This window comes from Pollachius pollachius (assembly GCF_949987615.1).
Source record: "Pollachius pollachius genome assembly, chromosome: 13".
Lineage (NCBI taxonomy): Eukaryota > Metazoa > Chordata > Actinopteri > Gadiformes > Gadidae > Pollachius > Pollachius pollachius.
In genome coordinates, this window is record NC_136946.1 from 8,709,074 (window position 1) to 8,732,864 (window position 23,791).

Consider the following 23,791-nt stretch of genomic DNA (forward strand, 5'->3'; position numbering starts at 1 on the left):
GCGTGTACGGACAGACACGCTGACCGAATTTGACCCGGAGGACGTGACCCAGCCGTCGTTGAGGATGCGTTCAGTGGAAGTGCGAAATCAAGTCTGTGCAAGAAGATGGGAAGAAAATATCCCCCCATCCAGGTTAGCAATATGCATTTACTGCACAGGTGGTTCAGGATCATTGTTCCCTTTTTTGCACATTAAACGTTCACCTTAAATAACTTTCAGCCTGTCTCGTCAGGTTATGATTCCTGAAGAGCCCCCCCCCCCATATTGATGCTCGTAGCATGTCCAAGAGTGCAAAACATATCCAAAACACGGCAGTTGCTTTTCATTTGCAAGGGGTCATTTGGATCACCCAAGCCCCGTGGAAAACACCCCAGGCAGTTCATCTTTCACAGGCATAGGTCAGAGGTTTGAAGTCTCTGAGTCAAGCTAATGGTCTCATAAAAATAAACTGTCCCCACCAGCATCCACTCCCATTCTGCTGACGTCAAACATTTAACTACGCAGCTTACAAGGGCCCCAGAACCCCTTCCATTAACAATTAACTTTGCCGTTACATGTGAACAATATCCGATCGCTTAGGGGATATGTTCGGATATTAGACCCATGAAGGTGGTGTGTCCCCGGCTGCCTTTGTGTTGATAAGCACCCTGCTTTCCAAGCCCCTCTATACTTTAAAGGCCCCCCGAGGGGTGGAATGAATGTTGTTATGGAGTCGACCTATCGAAGGTTCCTCGCAGGGCCCCCCCTCGACTGACATGCACTGACACATTAACGAACAAACACACAGGAAAGCGCTAACACACACACTAACGCACAAACACACAGACACAGGAACGCACACAAACACACACACACACAGGAAAGCACACACTAGCACACACACACACTCACATACACACACACACAGAGGAACACACACATACAGGAACGCAATCACAAACACACACACACACACACACACAGGAACACACACATACAGGAACGCAAGCACACACCCACACACACTAACGCGCACACACACACACACACACACACACACACACACACACACACACACACAGGTTGTGACACCATAACACTCATCGTGTTGCAGGTTGCAGAGGCTGGCCGGCCTAGGGGGGCTGGGGGGATCCCTTGTGAGTGGTGTGGTGTAATAGGGCCGAGCGGGGGAACTTCTAACGCTGGGTCACATTTAACACACACCAGTGAGGCGGTGGCATTAGAGGTACTGCAGCGAGTTTCCTGTTCATTTACCGCAGTGTGCTGTTCCTCGTTATGTAGATGCTACAAAACTAGTTTTTCCTATCACCATCTTGTTGAAAATCAGGGAGCATGGTTTTGATTTGACATTGTAGCTTGTAGCGATGGCTAGCAAGGCAAACATGCAGCCTCCACTTGGCGGGGGCTAGTTTTAACACAGTGTTACAACAATGCCGTCTGGGCTTTAATACATAATTGAAGGCTATGCAGACTTATGTAAAGCAATCATAGTTGTAATAGTGGAGTCACATTTCTGGTGGTGGTTATTGATCTCAGTATCAGGATATTTCTGCTATTCCTTACCCCTCTGGCTCTCCTGTCGCCACACACACACCGAGCACACACACACAACCCCGCCCACACACACACAAACACTGAACACAATTACACACATAACAAACACACACTGACACTCACACACAACCCCCGCCCCCCCCCCACACACACACAAACTGAACACACACAAACTGAACACAATTACACACCAAACCCACACAGACACACTCAACTCAATTACACACCAAAAACACACACACAACCCCCACCCACACACACAGACAACCCCTGCCCACACACACACACACACACACACACACACACACACACACACACACACACACACACACACCCTTACACACAACCCCAAACACAATTACACACCAAACCCACGTCCAACCCCAAACACACACACACACACACACACACAAACACATGCTCTTCAACAGATTCCATATCCAGGTAATTGGATGGAGATGTGTGGTAAGCAGAGAGGCGGGGAGGGCGGCAGGGTCAGCGGCGGCTTCAAAAGACCTGGGTAGGTGTGTACGGGTGTTCGACCCCCTGACCCTTCCTCTAGCCTAGTAGAGCCATGTCGAGCTCCGTGAGGTAATTGTGTACGTGTTTCTTAAGATGGGCTCTGGTCATGTGCCGGAATTCCAAGTTCAAAGCAGCCCTTTCTCCTGGCTATCTTTCTTATTTTTCCACACACTCCAAACATCCATCATTGATTTCCTCCCCAACTGGGATTGGTTGGAATACAAACTTAAACACATAAAAAGGTTGCGTGCTTCAAAGGGATATTTGCCCTTGTTGGAAGCATATTTGGTTGTTTGGTCGTCAGGTTGAATCAGATTAGCGTGAGTGATTTGAGTGAGTTGATAGTAATGAAGAATGTTGCCTGAATGATTTACTGTTGGTCCTAAATTACCAGATCTGTCAAGTATCCCTTATTCCACTGTTTTTTTTTTTCTCTCTCTCTCTCTCTCTCTCTCTCTCTCTCTCGTGTGCCACAGACTTGCAACGCCTCTCCTGCCAGCAGAAGGCAGTAAAAAAATAATGTGTTTTTGCTTTATCAAAATCTCTCACATGTCCACCTACACCTTTTTAGAAATACCTCAGGGGCGTTTGAATGGAACCAGTTATTCAGCCACATTAATGCTTGGTATCTTCATGTGCGTCTCATGAGAGAGAGAGAAAGTAAAAGAGATTAGAGTATGACGTAGGGTGATGGATTAAGGAACTGAGCTAAAGAATTTGAAACAGAGAGGCAAAGGCACTTCACTCACGAGGTGATGGTCTTTTCATATGGAGAGACCCCTACATCCCACACTGGGGGTCAAAGATCAACCATGGGTCAGGGCCATGTCCCTATAATGTAATATCCAAGGTCAAAACCCCTTAGCCCCATCTCTTGTATTGGTTAACAAATGTGTTTTTTGGTAGACAATTGTTATATCGCCTGCCTCGGCTGCCGTTCCTCGCCAAGGCTTGACGCTGTTCCATCAGCGGGTAATCTCATCCCCTGCGCATTTGACCCCCATTCTTTGTGCAGCGTTTATTCTCAAGCACATGTCGAAGAGGAACACAATCCACCAGTGGCAGGGTGCGGTGAGAGTACGCTGGGCCCTTTGCTTCTCTCCCGTGGCCATACCTGGGCAAGATGGGTGTCTCTAAAGGGGTCGCACTAGAGTTGACCTGACGCACACTAGCAGAAAGTTCAAAGACTCTTAAGATCTTTTGGATATCTATTTATAAGCTGAGTGTCCTGCGATGATAGTGCCTACTGAAGTTGCCAAATTAATTCAAGCGAATTAACAAGAGGCTTGTTTGTCAAGTACAGGTTTTGCTTTGACAATGACAGCGACTCAAATGAGCGCACCGGGCTTACATGAGGGCGGTACATGCTTCAAGGAAGAACAACAATTCAACAGAACAACAGTGTGTTCGCATTCCCATTCTCTCTCTTAAGACAATGGACATACGATTGAGTTCACACTGAAGAATGTTGCCTGACATCTGAATTACTGTAAGTGTTATGATAAAAGGGGACCGGTTGAGAGTGTTTGTGTGTGAAAATCACCAGATCTTTAAACAGCCTTCATTCCTCTGCTTTTTATCTAATTCCATTTCCATTTAGAGAAGACATAGTTATGACAGGAGAGAACCAACAAAATACCTGCTTGAATGCGTGCTTGATAGTTTTACTGAAATACAAGATAATGGTTGCAGTTTTGGTACTAAACAGCTCTCAGTGTTTGAAGTTATATTTCACTATGGATTTGCCTTTCTCTTGACTCTGACAGTCTGTTTGTGTGTGTGTGTGTGTGTGTGTGTGTGTGTGATGGGGAGGTCAGGTACCAGTAAGGTGGAAGGAGGATGTCTCTATTTCCTTTCCAGTGAAGCCCAGGGCCCTAGTGTGTCTTTCTGTGGCCCTGAAGGCTTGGCGTATTTGGTGACACATTGCGGTGTGACATGTCAGGCTACCAGGGTGAGGACAGACAAATTGAGAAAACATTATGTAATGGAGGTGGAGAGAATGTGAAAAACAGGTTTCTTTGCGTGTGTGTGTGTGTGTGCACGCATGGGACAATGCCGTATTACAGAAGAAATCCCCTGGTAGCGGGGGGACATAAATGCCCTCTTGTTGACCCTGTGGGGTATTTCTATTTTTTTTTTTTTTGGTTTGATTAAATTGTTCCATAAATCAGACTGAAATATATCACACAACTAAAATGTTTGATGGTTCTGTGAATCAACTTTGAATAAAATGTGAGTAACATCTTTAAATTATGTATTGAATGCTACCGCCATCCCAAAATAGCTACTCTTTTCTTTAAGATTATGTTACGTAACTCATTGTTGCACGGGTTGTGAAATGTGGACCTACACCTGTCGGGTACAAGAAAGGAGAGGAAAATCTCAGTTGTTCACTCAATGTGTCAACGGTGCGCTGCTATCGTAGTGTACTTTATATTCAGTTACACCTATAGACACAATATTTACTAAACGGGGGTAAGGTGACTTTAGCGAGGTGTTCGAGAGGTAACAAGGGGAAAAACACCTACGTCATTTAGAAAAGTCCCATAAGATGTCTGTGGTGTAACTCCTATATTGTGTTACACACAATATAGACTTGATACAGTGGAGATACTTTATTTGAGTTATTCTTTTGTGGATTTCATACTTTGACACTAGATTTAGATGCACTATATGAAGTCTGTACTGTGGACAATCTAAAACATTTGTCCAACCAACGTGGTGTAAACATTTCTGGCTAAACAAACAAAAGCTTCAGAGATGATTATCATGACTAGTGACTGGACTACTTGTAATTTGTTTTGCGTCAAGAACTTTTTTTAATGGAAATATTTTCTTTTAGCAAATGCTTTAGGATTTCATTAATATGATTTAGCCAATAGGATATGCGTTGTCAATATTATACACTGCTTAAGTAGGCCTACACCTTTGAAACAGGGCAGAATGTGCAATGTGCACAGAGGTAAGAGCTGGCTGGGCTGTCATACCTTATAGTACCCTCTTGACATGTTTGAGGTGGACTATAGTCTGGACTAAAATAGGGTTGATTTCGCAGCAGCATTTAATGTTATCATGCAGACAAACAACTTCAAGGTCAATGAAGCTTTGGTATCACCGGTTAATAATAACAGGTCGACAACAATACGTAAGTATGTATTATTAGTATTATTATTAATGACCCAATTACCCGAATTCATTACATTGTTTTTAAGTTCAAACGTCACTTGTTATATTCTGAAAATAAACATAAATAATATAAGGTATTTTTTTGTGTTAACATAAGCTATTCATGTGAGATATATTACCTTGTGCTTCACTTCACATTCTGATTTACTTATCTTTGTTAAAATGGAATTAAGATTTATTGTTAATTTTTTTGGTAGTTATGTAATATTTCATTTTTTTTTTTTGTATTTTCCAAGTACCCCCTCCAGTCTTGCTATACTCCTCCTAAGGGTATGCGTACGCCCATTTAGAAGAACCGCATGATTTATGCCTACAACTAGTCTCCTTGTACCCTTTGTTGATAGAGCATTTGTGATACTTTGAAAAAAGTAAAATCACAGCCCTGCGCGTGTATCTCCCTCTTTATAGGTCCATGGTATCTCCTCGAGCTGCTGTGTATGTGCTTTCTAAACCAATCAGCGCAGCTCTGGGTGTTACGCATGGGTTGTGGGTGCGGCCTAACTGCTGATTGTTGTCTTCAGAGGTCCTCTGTATTTTGCAGCACTACCTTCTCATAAATCAGAGAGGGCAGCCAATAGGGACGCGCGTATGCTAATCACTTTTTGGTAAAACCCCTCCGTATGTCCAGAAGTTAGTTAGAATCTGAAGTGCGCGACTGGGAGAGAGTATTTTGAAGTTCGGAGATGTTAAACGACACTTAAAACTTCGTCCAAGATTTTCTGTGTCTTCAGCTTCTGGAAGTGTTGTATCGAGTGACATTCAATTGCCAGTACCAGAGGATAGAAAGAAAAAACACACTACTACTACTACTACTACTACTACTACTACTACTACGACTAGCATTCTATCTTCAAGCAAACGTACTGGAATCATCAAGAAATAAAGAAAAACACCGCTTCGCTTTTACATACTTTTCTGCATTACCTAAAGCCGCTTCGTCATGTCCTCCGGTGATGAGTCGGAGCAGAGTCGGCGCCACTGTGTGTTGTCTTGGGATCAGGTGCAGCGTTTGGACTCCATCCTCGGAGAGAGCGTGCCTATTCACGGACGCAGGAACTTCCCCACGCTCTCCGTCCAACCCCGCCAAATCGTCCAGGTAAGGGTCGTGTGCCACCAAAACACCAGGCTGCATAGAAACCGTTTACTTTAGAAACCGTTTACTCTAGATCCTTATGCAAATATATTTTCTGTCACACGACATATTCATTTTAGTAAAGGATAGCATTTTATTATATGCTCCTTCATGTGGGTAATTGTTGTTGAAGCAACCACTCTTTCGCACATTTGTTTTTGGTAAAGAAAGCAATAAATATTATCTGCAGCGTCTGTTGAAAAGTGACACTTGAGTGGGATCTGGGTATGACCTAAAGCACCACAGTGTTTTCTTATCGTTGTATTAAGGAAGGCGATTTTGCCTTCTGTAACAAACTGAAGTTCTTATTTTATTTTGGTAGCGGTCTGTACTGGTGGTTAAGGGATTACTGCTGAAAAGCATTTGATTACTCATTTTCGTAAGGCAGACAGTAGACGGGGTGATCTAACGCCGTGACTGTGATTTTCCACTAGCTCACTAATGCCTGCTACCGCAGTCAATTCGAACGACTGTTGAAAATAAGGCCGTGGTTATGAGCCTTCCATGTAACCCCTAAGAAAATAAAAAACATGGTGACACGTGGATGGAGCTTTCCTTGCCATTTTTATAACAATTTTAGACCCATATATTTTATTTTTTTATCCGGGCCACTTCACCACACATTCACGCGCACGCACGGTTATACAGCAGGACCCAAGGCTCTATTCCTAGTAATGATCCCCCCCCCCCCCCCCCCCCCCCAACACACACTATCTGCACTACTCATTTAAGATAACGTCTCCAAATACATGTCATTCCATCCTTGTACATTCTTGTGGCAAACAAGACCCCCCCCCCCCTCCCCCTCAACAAATATATCCCTGGTGTCTGTCTCAGGTACTCGTTAAAATACTTCCATTCCCCACACCATACAGTTACACCAACAGCCCCCACCTGCAAATTGGTGTGCGTGCGTACTCTCTAGCGTTTTACTTTGAAACGTCACATATGACATGACATCTGTTGTGGCACAGCTACCGCCGGGCCCTGTGAGCTGAAAGGAGAGATGTTTATCGTTGTCGCCGCCAGTGTCAGTAGTTCCATACCCAGTCAGTAGTAGGGTGCCCTGACCCAGTAGGGTTACCCTGACCCAGGGACGGCCCACTGCACAGTGAGCTCACAAGTCCCCTCTCACTTTGGAAAGGCTCCCATCCCCATGGTAAAGGCCTGATAAATAGAGCTGTGAAAACGGGACAAGTGTGTGTGTCTACGGCGGCATGTGTTTGTTTTTCTGTTTGTTTCCCCCCCCCCCCCCCCCGGAGAGACCAGTGTGTATACTTTAGGCGGTTGGGGGCTGTTTGAGTGGCCCAAAAGAAAAAAATATGGCGTCGTTCATTTAAGGGACTGCGAGGTCCATGCATTTTGGATTCCCCACCACCACCATCCCTCCCCCCACTCCTCCATCCCCCCTCCCTCCCACTCCTCCTCCCCAGACCCCATCGTTGCCCTCGTTTTGAAACAAGACCCATTTTCCTTTTTATTTTTCCCTTTCTTCTTGCAAAGTCTGTGTTCCCGCGACGGCGCGTTTACAGGAACATATCGTCTCCTCTTTTATTCCAGATTAGAGGAAGTACAAGAAAATAAAACACACAAAAAAACAAAAGCCAATACACCGGCCAGAAGAGGCTGGATTAGCCTTTCCAGTAACTGCAGGGCCGTGGGTCACACCTGACAAGGTATCGGTGTGGTAAGTGGACACCCGTCTCCAGACCCGACCACTCTGCCCGCCAGCCTGTAAGGCGATCCCTCAGGTGGCCTATTGTTGAGAGGGAGCGACATGATTACACCCCATGCTCTCGCTCCCCGTGGACCAGATAAACAGCTGGGGTACCTCCAGGTTGGCACGCCAGTCCCAGATCCACTCCACGATTTACTGGAGTGGTTCAGTTTTCGGGATTATTATTATTTTTCAACATTGCCATGAAATATCAATTCTAGTTGATCATGGGATAAAAGTGTTGCCTTGGTCTTTGCGAAGATTCAGACCATAAGGCGAGTTACGAGGACTTATACATTGCTGTGGTCAAGACAGAATGACGTTTTTTTAAAGAATCCATCTCTCACTAATAATTGTCTTGATTATTTCCTGCATAGCAAGCCTTTGTTTGGCAGACTGCATTAACAGGTTAGTTTGGAAGACAATGCAAATGCCGAAAAGTTCTACCTGACATTTGCTGTTGCCCTCTTCTCTGGCAGACAGATGTGGTGACTCTCTCTCTCTCCCTCGGCAGCATCCCTGTATGCGGGCCCCAACTAAGTCAGTGTAATATGCATTCAGGGTAAAAAAACTTGTATCAAATCAATTTATAAAGAGGAACCTTTCGGGACAGGAGAGTCATGGACCGATGGCGCGTACCAACCGTGGGGGTTTGCAGCACTAAAATTATATTTGAACAAAGTTCACCTGCCTCCCCCAGTCCCGAGCACACCAGGTGTCGGGAGATCGCAGGGAAATGGGCTGGGAAGCGTTTACGAGCTGTGAAGCCAAGGATGGTGGAGGTTCTGTGTGCGGTGTTAGTAAGCTAGCACTGGGTTGTGTCAGCCAGCCAGTGTTAACCAAGATCAAAATAGTAGCGGTGGGACTATGGCTAGCAAGGTCCCATTACTATTACTAGTCATAGAGTATCAATCAAGTCTATAAAGCCTTTTTGCCAAATGGACCACCTTCAGTCATTGATGGTTTTGTGGTTTCCATTCATTTGCGCAGGTCGAAAGTTTTCTTGTTCACGTTGTTTCACTTAGGGTTGGCGAATCTCTGGTCGTGATGGAAAATATGATGGTGACGATAAAACATTCAACTGTTATTAATATTCTTCATTTGTTTTGGTATTATTTATTTTTGTGTCCAAGAACATCTGTTTTAAGTATTTGGACCTCGGCTTTAACACAGAATGGAAAGACGCACACAAGATAAACTGTTTGTGGGAAAGCCGATATGCAATGATGTGCCTTTAAAAGGCGGCTTTGAAAACCGACTTTTACGCACAATGACCTTTTCAGTTAATTGTCTAAACTTTATTTTGGTTGTATAATCAATTGGGAGTTTTGCCTTGTATACAACAAGACTGTGCTCTTTTCCAATATACTTACACCAAAAGCGGTCAAAGATGTTATTTATTACACTTGTGCACATCTAACAGTAAAGTTGAAGTTTAACCTGGGGGGAAGGCGTGGAACACGCCATCTTTCCCAACCTTTCCGAAAAGGAGTTATGTCTTAACCCATTTGTGCCGGCTGCTGCGGGCGCGACATTGTCTCTACTAGATACAATGTCGCGCCCGCAGCAGCCGGCACAAATGGGTTAACCTACTTATTAGGAGTAACCCTAATGTTAACCATCGTGATTGGAACTGAAAATAAGACAAGGCATGGCAGTAACCTTTTATTAATGTTTTAGTCTGGGGTCTTAACGTCTTCCAGCAGAACCCATTTTCCTTTTCAAACTGTTTATATTCCAGAAAGGGATTAGGAAGGATTCTAAATATTGCGGGCTGTCAGAAGTTTTGAAAGCTTACGACTAAACCCGCTCGCCATTCCACATCCTCCTTTTATAATTCAGATTGGCTGCATTTTGTCTTCCTCTTCTCCCCCTCTCGTTTGGGTGAGCTCCTATAGCTAAAATACTTTCAAGCATCTTAAGGACAGGCACTGACATGTTGTATAGCAAAGCTTATCTCTTGTCTCTTGTCTTGACAATCTCGGGCTTGCAAGGGACCGCAGAGGCAAAACAAATGCGCTATGCTGACGGCAAAGAGGGGATAATCTCAGTTTCATGATCTATGATATGTGATCCCCTTCCCTCCTCCCCCCAGGGCCTTATTCTGTCACGCTGCAGACTGAGTTACATATATTGGGGAAAGAAAAAGCAACCTTTTATAGTATCCGAACCCTGCCCCACCTCACCTCGCTTTTATGTCTCTTGTCCCAAATTTTGACCCCTGTTAATAGTTTTGATTCACAGATTCGGACAGAAACTTTAATAGTTCAAACTCTCTTTGACGAGTTGGGTGAGAGAGAAAGAGTGTGTTTTCTTTAATTTTGAAGATCTAAGAGATGATCTAAGACAGCTGAGCTCAGAAAATAGACTTCAGAAGGTGATTAAGTTCTACTTAAGAAGATGTTGGTTGAAAGGAGCCTTTCATGCAACTTGTTTTAGTCCTATTCACTGTTTAGCTACGGACAATATTGTATGAATGATTGCACTCAAAGGTTCATTTTGTTTGTTTTGTGTTGGCATCGTGTAGACACTATTGTGTCATGATCCCTTTCAGATTATTTTGATCAATCCCCAAATCTCACCCTACACAAGCGTCTCCTCTCCGTGCATGCTCTTGGATATTTCCATATTGTGGATGCGGGCGTCTCACGTTTCCCCCCTGCCTCTCCCGTCCCTCATCCCAGGTGGTCCGGGCCCGGCTGGAGCAGCAGGGCGTGACGGTCCGTGACGTGAAGCTCAACGGCTCGGCTGCCAGCCACGTGCTGCACCAGGACAACGGCCTGGGCTACAAGGACCTGGACCTGATCTTCGGCCTGAACCGCACCGACCACAAGACCTTCCAGCTGGTGAAGGACGTGGTGCTGGGCTGCCTGGTGGACTTCCTTCCCGAGGGCGTGTGCCGCGAGCGCATCTCCCCCATGGCCCTGAAGGACGCGTACGTCCAGAAGCTGGTGAAGGTGTGCAACGACACCGACCGCTGGAGCCTCATCTCGCTCTCCAACAACACGGGCAAGAACGTGGAGCTCAAGTTCGTGGACACCCTGCGCCGGCAGTTCGAGTTCAGCGTGGACTCGTTCCAGATCAACCTGGACTCCCTGCTGCTGTTCGACCGCTGCTCGGAGACGCCCATGTCCGAGGCGTTCCACCCCACCGTGCAGGGCGAGAGCATGTACGGCGACGTGGAGGAGGCCCTGGGCCACCTGCGCACCAAGACCATCGCCACGCGCAGCCCCGAGGAGATCCGCGGCGGCGGCCTGCTCAAGTACTGCCACCTGCTGGCGCGGGGCTTCCGGCCGGCCTCGGAGTCGCACATGAAGCAGATGCAGCGCTACATGTGCTCGCGCTTCTTCATCGACTTCCCCGACATCGGCGAGCAGCACCGCAAGTTGGAGGCCTACCTGCAGAACCACTTTGCGGGCATGGAGCACAAGCGCTACGAGTGCCTGGTGACGTTGCACCGTGTGGTGGACGAGAGCACCGTGTGCCTGATGGGCCACGAGCGACGCCAGACGCTGGCCCTCATCTCGGCCCTGGCGCTGCGGGCCATGGCGGAGCAGAACGCCATCCCTGCCCTGGCCAACATCACCTGCTACTACCAGCCGGCGCCGTACGTGCGCGACGTCAACTTCAGCAACTACTACGTGGCGCAGGTGCAGTCGCCCATGGGCGCGTGCAGTAGCGCTGCCTATCAGACATGGCTGCCCTGCAGCTGAGCCCGGGCTGTGATGTGAGGACACTCGCTGGTGGGGTTGGTTATGGTTGTTGTTGTTTTGGGGGTTCTTGACGTTGACTTTTCATTGATTTTGAGCAGAGTTGTTATTATTTACGGTGCTCGGTACGTATGTAGCAAAAACAACTAATTTCTTGTTCTGTTTTGGTTATTTTTGCCTTTTACTCTGACACTATTCCACTAAGTTATATTATTACTGCTGTAAGTCTTTCTTTGAGCCGATCGTAATTTGTTTTTTCCTATGGCGGTTTCATATCGACTTGTTGATGTTAAGTAAGACAAAATGAAGCATTGATATGCGAGGAAGGAACGTTTTGTTCTATCTCTCTTCTAGTGGAAGCTTATGGCAAAGTAAATAACTGGTTTAAAGCGGAATGCTGCATTCTGTTCTGTCTGTGGTTTCAACTGACCCGAACGTCACCAAAGGACCAAAGAGATACAAATCATTGTGTTAAACAACGACATGTTATTCCAAGTGCCTGAAAATGACTTTGTAGATGCAGTGTAAGACAACATTTTTTATCTTTTTGTTTTGTATTCAGGTTACTGTAAATTGATATACATGGTCAGGGTACTTTGTTTGGAAATTAAAAAAAATAAATAAAAACAAGCTATGGCAACATGGTCTTTTTTTGCACATAAAGAACACTTTATGAGCAATTTTCGCAATGATAATGATATGATGGTTTCTCGGAGCCTGTAAACCGGATGATATTTGAGTGGATGGCAACGGGACGATAAACTTAAACAACGCAAGCACAGACTAACATCCGTGTCAACATTAGGGGAGCACGTATTCAGAAAATAGTCTCCAGATTTTTCATTTTAGTCTTTTGTGTGTTCAAATAAAAGTCCCAATGAGTGCACCATGTGCGCCCCTCCCTCCGCTGCACGATGGAAACGGATTCACGGTCGTGTTGTTCTTGGGGATACGGAGGGAATTCTTCCACATTACAAGCTGGTCCTGCCATTCATGCCGTCATCCTGTTTTTCCATGGCCCCCTATCTCCGTCTGCAGTCTACTGTCCCCCCCCCCCCCCCCCCCCCGAATCCATCTGACCTCAGCTTAACAGTCGGGGCACTAAAGCGCCGGGACAAAGCAGCTGTAAATCAGCGGCAAACCGGGAAATGTGAGTCTGTGTCTCAGTGGTCCTTTACTCCGAATTCACTTGAGTCCCTCCCCGATCTCGTTTCTCATGAGCACATTTGCTCCATTCATTTGCCAAATACTGGACACAAACAAAGTGTTGTTTCTCCAGGCCAGCCCTTAGCATTAGAAGAGGGGGGGAAAGGGCCAATTCCCTTGTGGGGGGGGGGGGGGGGCTTTACATTAGCCCCTGCACTCTGACTCACCAGGCTTACAGGAAGGAGAACCCCCCCCCCCCCCCCTCCCTTGTGTGTGTGTGTGTCTGTCTCTCTCTCTCTCTCTCTCTCTCTCTCAAATCCCTCGGTGTCATACAGGAAGAGGAGATTCTATGACTTATCTTGGACGATCCCTCCAGTGAAGTGTGTGTGTGTGTCTTGGCCGGCAGCGACCGCCGAGATCTGTGTAGTAAAAAGGAAACCGGGGACGGTGTGTGTTTTCAGTGGGTGGGGGGCTGCCATACAGCGCTGTCTGTTGCTAGGGTGGCCATAACATCCAGTGTTGCATTCACACCCGGGCTCGACATTTCAACCTCCACTAGAGTCAGTGTGACCTCCTCTTACCCGCGTTGCCCCGGTATGACGGCAGGGTTTATGAGGTTTGGTCCACTTGATGATAGGTATTTAGGGAGGAATACACAGTATACCCAGAGTAAATAAAGGCTGAATGGCTTCTAGGCTAAAAGCAGAAAAGTATATTCAGGGATTTACTGGTGCAGTCAAATGCAACACTGCCAGAACGGACACGAAAGAAACGTCTGGGATTAAGTACTGAGCAGTCAAGGGAAATATCTGTCTCTCTCAGACGTTGTTTCGGAACAAATAATGTTTTAATTTAGTTCAAGTAATACAGTGGGGAATTGTCCAGTGGGGAAATGACATAAAGGCATATAAAACTAAGGGGGAGAGACACAGCTTTCTCGTATCCTTTTAGTACGCTAAAGCCTTCTGGTCTTTGGGGGACGTCTCGTGACTCATCCGGAGATCCCATCTGTACAACATACTTGCCAGTTGTGTGGAATCCTGATGAGCAGTACAAAATGGCCAGGCCATGGCTGTCAGTCCCTGGGTATGTTGTCATTGCATTCCCACGAGGGCGAACGCAACTATCACGCTGTGTCATTTTAATTGCTCTTTTATTCGTGCCAATTGTCATTATCTTTTTTTGTGTCTAATTGGCGTCCAAAAAGATTAGCACACAAACGTCAACGATACACAGCCGACGCCTTTGAGACCCGCTGACGTGTTTGCATGCTACCTTCAGCTAATGCCCTAGCACTGAGGCTAAGCGCTACGCAGTTACAGCTCGGACAAAATTCTTTCCGATCGTTTCCACTCTACTTGGGTGGGCTCCTCTTCCACCACCTCACCGTCGGAGGGACGGCTTTGACTCTTTGACCCCCCGACCGGAGAGCTTGGGCTTGGTATCTCCCCTCCAGCTGTGTGTATGTATGTATGTATGTATGTGTGTGTGCGTGTGTGTGTGTGTGTGTGCGTGTGTGTGTCGGAGACGTATGGTCCATGTTCACTCAGCCCAATCTTGTCTTGTTTAGGGGTGCTCTTGCACGGCGGCTGATTAGATTACAGGATTTGTCTCATTTATCCCGTGAAGCGTCCCACCTGCGGGACCTCAAGAAGAGAGAGAGAGAGAGAGAGAGAGAGAGAGAGAGAGAGAGAGAGAGAGAGAGATTCTTCAGAGTTAATAGGCCGCTCAATATCATCTGCTCCCTGTGTTCTATCCTAACATAGCTTTGTGGTCGAGGGGAAACTGCGCTGGATAAATAAATAAATGCATTGTCTGATGACGACCCGCACGGCACAGCTGGTTCCTCTCAAAGGCCAGTGTGTTAAACCGCCCCAGTGAGCAACACAACGCGGCCTGCGTGAGTGACTGTAGCTTAGCGCAAAGTGTAAAGTAAATACAGGCAACCGGCTGGAGAGTCGTGTGCTCTATGGTTAAGCAGGGGGGGCTTTGGAATTATTAATCCAATTAAATACTTCTACTAATCACACAGGCAGACTTTCGAAAACAAAATGAGCATGGTGGAAATGTGACCTCTCAAAGGCCGCGATTCTTAATTAAACCTTCATGTAAATACCATCTCTTTCTAAAGCAACCACCCGTGAGGATACAATAAAATGCAATGAGTCATTGGGTAAAAAAAACAAAACGAAACAAATCCTGCGGATCAACTCCAATAAAGGCTAATTAGCGTCTGCAGGGTGAGGAGAGCGGTGCTCCGAGGTAACCCTCACCGCCCCCACCCTAGACCCTTCGACAGAGGGGGGCCGGTCTCATTCCCACTCTATCCTCTACATCTCTCTGACGCTCGCCCATTTTCTGGAACTCCCTCCGCTGTTATCCGCAGAACCGGTCCTGTAAGTTTCAAGTTCCATCTTTGGTCTTATCTCGCTAGTAATGGACTCTCTGTGTATATGTGTGTACATGTGTGTGTATGAATCTGTTTGGGGAGTTTGTTGGCTGAATTCAGACGTTGGTTTGTTTGGGCCAGAGTGTCTGCTGGTGCGGTACTCCAGGACTCCAGGACTGCAGTACAGCAGCACTGGTACCTGGGTGGTGAGTCACTCGGCAAAACGAAGCCCAGCCATAATTTCCCCTATAAACGGACACCGACAATTGCTTCGGCAGTGTAAACCATTCACCAAAATAGCATGGAGAAAGAGAGAGACAGACAGACAGACAGACAGAGCGAGTGGAACACAGAGGCATAGAGAGAGAGGGAGGAAGACAGGCAGACCAACGGACAGAGAAAGAGAGACACATACACAAACAGAAAGAGAGAGAGACAGCGAGTGAGACACAGATACATAGAGAGACAGACAGGTAGGCACACAGAACGAGAGACTGACGCAAACAGAGAGAGAGCTATATACCAATATAACCGATATACCGATATAACAACAGACAGGCAGATAGACAGACAGACAGACAGAGAGAGAGTCAGACAGAGAGACAGATATAAGACAGACAGTCAGATAGACAGAGCGAACGAGAGGGAGAGAGAAGGAGACAGTGATGTGATGCACGACTCTGTCACTCTCCCCACTGCCCTGGGACAAATTACACCAAAGCCTCTAATTTGGTGAGTACATCAGAAGGGCGGTGTTCTAACAGAGCGGAGCTCAGTCTCCCCGGCACATTTTCACGACCAACTCGAGGCGAGGCGTCGCAGACGTCTCAGGATGACAACGCGCGGCGCTTCTTTGAGGCATTTCCACACCTAAAATAATAAAGTGTCTTTTTAAGGAACCTTCTCCAGACCAATGAGGGTGTAGTCTGTGTATTGTAAACTTTGAGGGGACGAGAGAGAGAGAGAGAGAGTGGGAGGAGAGGGAGAGAGAGAGAGAGAGAGCGAGAGAGAGAGAATGAGAGTGAGAGGAGAGGGAGAGAGAGAGAGGAGAGAGAGAGGAGAGGGAGAGAGGGAGGGAGAGAGAGGGAGAGAGAGAGAGGGAGAGAGAGAGGAGAGAGAGGGAGGGAGAGAGAGAGAGGAGAGGGAGAGAGAGGGAGGGAGAGAGGAGAGAGTCTGCTGCTGCAGCACACTGCAGAAGTTTTTCGGAAAAGTTGAAGCAAATGAGGAATGCGTCTCTTCCACCAGGCGACTTGGAAAGCTCACTGTAAATAACCCAGCCAATGTCGGCCATGACGGGCCTCAAACCAAGAAGCCTTCCCCTAATGTTATTATTATCATCATCATTATCATCATCATTATTATCAATATTATAAATATTCAAACCCAAACTTTTGCCCGCTTTCCAATTGGCTTATGGGAGGAGAACCAGGCCGGGAGGGGGGCTGAAGGTAGAGGGTGTTTACCTCCCTCGGCCCCCACCCGACCCCCTGCTTCTTCCTGACGGCCGCGCCAGTAAACACCCTGGTGCTGTGAAAGGTCACCCCTGTTCGACGCCCCCCTTGGCTCGCCTCATAAATATTAACGACTGCTGTACCCCAATGTTAACAGTGAACCGGACCTGGGAGGCGGAGAGAGGAGGGATGGGGGTGGGGGGGGGTTTGTGCAGATTGGCCGACGTCGGCCAATCAGAGTCTGATCATAACGTCTAACTCTGTTCTTTACAACCTGAGGGATTCACAGGACACACGTACGCACAACCATGTATCCAGCACATCTGCTATAGCTTGAGGCAGATCCTTAATCCTTGTTTATAAGCCGCCTATAAGACGTTGTCTACGGCTGAGTGCAGTGCATGGTGACGATGGCTCTCGTATACATTTCAGACTATTTCAATCCTTCCTGGGTGGCTGACGTCTAGATGCTCCAGATAGGCGGGGGGGGGGGGGGGGGGGGGGGGGGGGGCAGCCGGCTCTCTTCCCCCGCCGGCTCTCGAAGGGCTGAAGTGCTACGCATTAGCCGGGGATTACGCCCGCTAACACCGTAATTGGTCAATGAACCAGGGGGTTAATGAGGGGCTGATTCGACAGATCCTGGAAGGCGCGTTGGGAACGTAGAGAGGGAAGTGTTGCGATAGCGTATTAGTGGACCCGGTGTTATTCCCGCAGAGGAAGTGGTGAAGGGTCGATAAGCTGCAGATCTGTTTACAATTGGACGTCTAGAATAAGACTAATAAAACAAAAAGAAAGAATGTTTGAGTGCGTGTGGGAGGAAGGATTTTACTCACACACTCATGGTGACATTCATTTTTGTGCGTGTCTGTGTGTGTTTGTGTGTGTGCGTGTTTGTGTGTGTAGTAATGAGAAATCCATACGTTGTTTAGCTTTTTCTTATTTTGAACTTTGCTCCCTCACGCTGTGTGATCTAGCTACACTGTAGGCTACCAATTACCTCTGGTCTGAACTTGGGGGCGGGGGGGGCTCAGTGATGGTCATTCATGAAGAAGCAGAGACCCCTTGGGTAGAACGTAGGGACCTCTGTTCTTCAGTCTGCTAACCAGTTGGAGACATGGAGTGAAACTGTACGACTCCCCTCTTCTGATGTTAGGACATCATTCACAGCATTCTGGGAAGGGGTGAAACTGTACACAAGGCTCAGTGAAACTGTGTTCCGGGCTCACTCTTCTAGGGCGGAGACTGCTGCGTGCATACAGTTAACAGGTATATTGTACTACTATTGTGTGCTTCGTCGCATTCAGAGGTCACATCTGTCCTAGACAGGTCATGAAGGGATTGCCGTGACAATCAGGGGGCTTGTCACGACTACCTAACCGGAAAATTCTGCAGAAATAAGTCTGGACAGGTTAACCGTTCACAGCTGGAGGCCGGGTCACAGAGCTCTTCCCACCACCAAGCGGCTGAGGACCAGGCGCCTGTGGAAATTAGATTCAGGTGTTTTCAGCATGCTATCCTGAGGGAAGAAGAGTCCAGGCAGGTGAGACTAAATGTTTCCTGCTATTATCTTACAGTACACAGTAGTACCGTGTACTGTAAGATAATAGCAGGCAACAAGTGGGACGTGTTAAAGGCTGATACAAGTCTGATTTATGAACTAAATATCAGCCCACGGGACGGTCCCTTATGTACACAGGTACCTGTGTTAGCGTGTGTGTGTGTGTGTGCGCACATATACAGTGTATTCTCTGATGTAAACATCACAGACCTTCTCAAATATATTGGCTAAAGGGGATGTTTAAGTGGACTCCTACGGCCTCGGATCCCACTTCAGCTGGCATTTACATGCAGTATAAGTTTACTTTCCATCTCCGGGCACAGCTGGAGGGTGTGTGTGTGCATGCGTGTGCAGAGGCTCTGACGCTGTCCACTGTGTTTTCTTAAGTAACAACGTCTCTGCACGCGATGGCAGCCCCCGGGGCCTCGTGCGGCAGCGGGCCCCTGGCTCCCGGCTAGGGCTTGTGGGCTGTCACATGGCTCGGGGCTGGATGTGATGGCTGCTCAATTAAATTGTGTGTGTGTGTGTGTGTGTGTATGTGTTTGTGTGTGTGTGTATGTGTGTGTGTGTGTGGGGGGGGGGGGGTTGATTATACACAATTCCGTGGGTGTGTTTGTGTGCATATATGTGTGTGTGCATGTCTGTGTGTGTGTGTGTGTGTGTGTTTGTGTGCGTACCTGTGTGTGTGCATATCTGTGTCAGTGTGTGTCTGTGTGTGCATATCTGTGTGTGTGTGTATGTGTGCATGCGCGTGTGTGTGCATATGCGTATCTCTGAGTGTGTATGTGCATGTGTGTTTCTGTCTGTGCGTGTTTGTGTTTCAGGGGGATAAGTGGATAATTGCTGCTGCTGTATGGGTCAGAAATTCTGCTGACCAGAGTCCGCGAGTACATTCAAACACTTATTTTTACTTTTCCAAACACATTTGGAAGTTATTAGAAATATGATTAGAGAAACATTACTGTGTCCAAAAATACAGAAATGGTCTATTAATCAAGGCGTTGAAAATAAACTACAAAGTCAACATTTACTGATAACCCACAAAGTGAGGAAGGATTTCCTACATGAGCTATAATGCACTGGGGAGTTAACCCAGTGGAAAGACTGGTATAGTTGTGAATGTTCAAAAAGCTTTCTGCGAGTTTAGTCGAACTGGTATATGTTTCAGAGTACTTTGGCTTCACAATATTTTGGCTGGAACAAAATATGTTTATATGCTAAAACAACATAGTTAAAAATACACCTCTAGTTATCCTATTATTCAACACATTATCTCTGTGGTTGACATTTTTTAAATTCCAAAGGTACTGTCATTTAACACATTCATCAATCATTCATTAAACCTTCCAATTGACAGGGTGACACAACACAAGCCTATTCTTGTTACAAAAACTGACAAAAACGACAGTCTGGCTGAAATAACTTCATGGCACACACACACACACCAAACACAAATTGCCTCCATTCTTCAGGTGAAGCTACTGTTGACAGACGTAAAGGTCATGTGTGGTGGTGCCCCCACTCATACACAACAAAAAGCTTTACTGGAACAATGGCCGCTCCGCACATGCATCTGGAAGACGGCAACACAGGGTCATTGGAGAAGAAGAGGAGGAGGAAGGAGGAAATAGAAAAGGAGGAGGAGGAGGAGGAGGAGGAGGAAACGCAGGCGTGTTGAGCGATATGGGGCCTCCGACTTTCCCCCAGTGTTACTGGGAATAGCCGAGTCATGGTCTGTTCAAAGGACTGACCTATATGCAAAATTGTTGAACAATGGCCTGCGACGACACACACCCTCCCCGGCTCTCTCTCACCGTACCAATCCATCAAGCCATTCACAACATGCATGTTTTAAACCACCCTCAGGGGAGTGTATTTTGTTCGGTTTCGGAACTCGACGCGAACACCTACGCACCGGAGACACACAAACGGAGCGCGCACCACACACACCGTCTCTGATAATCATGTTCATCACACCGCTTTCGATACACAGATAGCGAAAGATAATTTGTCACACAACAGTGTCACACCTTGACAAAGTGACGTACATGTCGTGCGTCGCGTTCTCTCCGGCCCGTTTATTCATTCTCCCGGGGTTGTTTTGACATCGGAGTGAAAAACCGGGGCCTACAAAAGGATACGAGAGGCTTTCATGTCCCATAATCCCTTCCCTTCCGCGCCTCGCGCTCCCTGCAAACACGCGCATTCGTGTCTTATGCTCCGGCCTCTTCTAAAATTGATCCAATATTTGCTCTTCCCTCGGCGGTTTGTTTTCTGGAGTTGGAGTCCGAGTTTTTTTTCAAACAGCGGTCTGCCAGGCGCAACGGCTAAACAGTACCGTCTCAGATGCTCCAGTGTTTGGCTTGGGGGGCAGGGGGGAGGTTGGTTGAGGAGGGGTTTGGGGATAGAAGGAGAGGTGGTGGTGGGGTTGGTGGTGGGGGAGGGGGAGGGGGGGGAGGGATTGGGGTGGCTGGGCCTGGTTGGTCCCGGGCACACCAGAGTCTTTTGACGCGCCACTCAGACAGTGTGTCTATTCAGTCTCCGCGGCAACACACAGGATAGAGTCTGGATTATTTAGCGCAGGCCAATGGCGATGCCAAGAATGCCGGGTCCCAGTTCATCCCTGGGAAAAAAGGTATTTGGTTCTCTCTCTCTCTCTCTCTCTCTCTCTCTCTCTCTCTCTCTCTCTCTCTCTCTCTCTCTCTCTCTCTCACTCGCTCTCTACCTACCTTTGATTCCCTCTCTCACACATTCTCTCTCTCGCTCCGCTCTATCTCTCTAACTCTCTCTCTCTCCATCTCTCCCTCTCTCTCTTTCTCTCTCTCTCTGTCTGTGCCTCGCCCTCTCTGCCTGGCTTTGGGAAGATGGCAGCCGCTCCGAAGAGAGAGGGATCACTCGGTGCATTAGAGTAGCCGTTTCCTCTCCTCCCGCAGCCTCCTCCCCTGTGCCTCCACTCCACTCTGGAGGAATCCTTCAGAAGAGCCACTGCCGTCCACATCGGCATTTCCTGTCCCAGTCCCCCCCGTCCCCAGTGGCCCGTTCACAGCTTTCGCTGATGAAATAACAGAGAGGATATATCGGGATGAACGCGTGCATTCATATGCTAAAAATGTCGAGACGCTAAAAAAAAAAAAAAAAAGGCTCTTTCACATTAAGAGCGTTTTGGTGGACGCCAGGTTTAGAGCGGCTATACACGGCACTTTCCAACCTGATGCTATCGCCTGCCATTTTAATGCATTTTTTCTTATTCTTGAAAGAAAACAAGATTATACAGAGACCTGTAAGGGTCCGTAAGGCAATATCTCCTCTGCCCTAATAGCGACTGAGATGAAACCTGGAGATATGTGGGGCGGTTATTTCCATCGGGTTCAACGGACGCCAAGATGAAATGCAAGAGGCCACTCAACGTGCATTTGCAGCCTTGCACAAACAGTTTCCCATTATGCCACATCACGGCCGGTGAGACACGTGGAGCTGATATCCCCGTTGTGGTTTTTTCCCTCAATGTTTTTTTTTTATCCACCCCATCGTGTGTGGAGCCTTTGCGTGACTTGTGCCTATCCGCGACACATCGCCCGCCGGTCCGTCTGGTCCCAACATGAGCCCTTATCGAAATAAAGTCGCTTTTACCCCAGACAAAAACGTAATGTTCATGGTTGAATGGTACTCGCTTGCTAGTACTTATCGTGTATATCTTGAAGCTCTTCGGGGACACACGGAAACCCTGCTATCCGCATTCACAACCGACGGTGTGACATATCCGAGGCAAGTGGAATGTGTGTGCTCTGGTGCTGGGCTAGGAAACGATGATAGTGAATGCAGGCACCAAGGGCCCAAGTGGAGGTGGTGTTAAGGCAAGTGCACCAATCCCACAGCATTAACCCAGTGGGTTCATCAGCCTCATTAAAAGGAGAGGAATAAAGACTTGAAGAGAAGACCGAAACAAACCCAAAACATTCTATTTCAAGACGACTCCAGGAAGATACTTCCGCGCTGACAGGCTGTTCACTGCCGACTTCACCTCCTTGTGAAATGCTGCACTTTCCCCAAACAGAGGTTTTCCTGCGGTTTCCTAACCCTGGCTTCAAACACCTCTTGGAGCTGTTTTTGAGGGGGGGGAAGAACTATCCAAGGTTAAAGTTGCATTTCCATGCCAGTCCGCGTTGAGGAGGGGAAAAACGTTTAAAAGTTCCTGGTCAGTTTGACAAACCAAATACCAGAACACAAGCTAGTCGGCCTGATCTTGAATAAGCAGACACATTTTACAGAGACAGCCCTCTGCAGAGAACTACTCGCTTGCTTGTGGAATCATTATCGCATACGTACAATTCCACACATACTTGCAAAGGATGTTTTGGCTTTGAGTCTTTTTCTTTGGAAACTTGCAAGGAAAATTGAAATACAGTACAAAAAGATGATAGGCATCGAAAACATCTTTCAGTCCTTGTTTTTCAATGCTCTGATCTTGCGAAAGAAGATAATGGAAAGAGCGCCCTTAACTCTGCGGGATAAGGTAAACAGAGCGAACCCCGAACAGCTCCAGCGTAAGAAGATTCAACCCTGGCCGTGTAAAGAAAGGGGTCTCGCCATCCAGCCCAGTGCGCCTATTATCCGTATGAAACGTCATTACTTCTGAAGAACCGATACCGATAGCAGGACCTGGATCAGACATTTACGAAGTGGGGAGGGGGACAGAAGAAGACACGTGTATGTGCTGGTTCAAAATAAAAGGGAAGAACAAGCTGAAAGTGCAGGGTGTTTGTTGTGGAGCGCATGGCAGGACATTATTAGCCAACAGTTAGCGGTCACAAACGTAGAATCAGAATAAAGAACATTGTGTCTCCCAGGCCAACGCTGGGTTTGAGGCTAGTAGTCCTGGCTTCTCTCCCTCAGCCACAGGGGAAGCCAGGGCTTTTCTAGCAGACAAAGGCAAGTACTGCCACGACTGAGTCACGCGCTAACCAAACACACACGCACACATGTACAAACAAACACATGAAAACACACACATGCGCAGGTACACACACACACACACACACACACACACACACACACACGTATACACACAAACACATACACACATGCATACACACACACACACTTATACACACTTGCACACATACACACACACACACACACACACACACACACACACACACACACACACACACACACACAAACACACACACAAGCATGTAAACCATCAAACACATCAAATATGCACAAACACTGTACGAGCGTGTGCACACGTTTTTCACATTTTTCACTGTTTTTAATTTGTGGTTTCAACCTACGATTCAAATACAACACAGACAGGGGCTAGGCAATAGGAAGGCAGAGGTTCTTGATTAGCTATTCAGGTATTTCCAACTTCCCTTAGCTCGACTACCACGGAGCTCCATCGCTCCCCCATCGAGCCCGACCTC

At 47.3% G+C, this 23,791-nt stretch overlaps 1 protein-coding gene across 1 annotated transcript; it reads left to right on the forward strand.

Moving 5' to 3' along the window:
• The first annotated feature begins 5,850 nt into the window (after positions 1–5,850).
• tent5bb (terminal nucleotidyltransferase 5Bb) lies at positions 5,851–12,451 on the forward strand. Its single transcript, XM_079749265.1, has 2 exons — positions 5,851–6,358; positions 10,796–12,451. Exons 1-2 carry the CDS (start codon positions 6,203–6,205, stop codon positions 11,822–11,824), a joined length of 1,185 nt encoding a protein of 394 aa, XP_079605391.1. The 5' UTR covers positions 5,851–6,202; the 3' UTR covers positions 11,825–12,451.
• The last annotated feature ends 11,340 nt before the right edge of the window (positions 12,452–23,791 follow it).

What these genes read in the sequence shown, in the direction of transcription:
- tent5bb (XM_079749265.1), top strand. Translation starts at nt 6,203, where the DNA reads ATGTCCTCCGGTGATGAGTCGGAGCAGAGTCGGCGCCACTGTGTGTTG. An exon ending in AACCCCGCCAAATCGTCCAG is followed by an intron (nt 6,359 to 10,795) that starts GTAAGGGTCGTG and finishes CCCTCATCCCAG; the next exon opens with GTGGTCCGGGCCCGGCTGGA.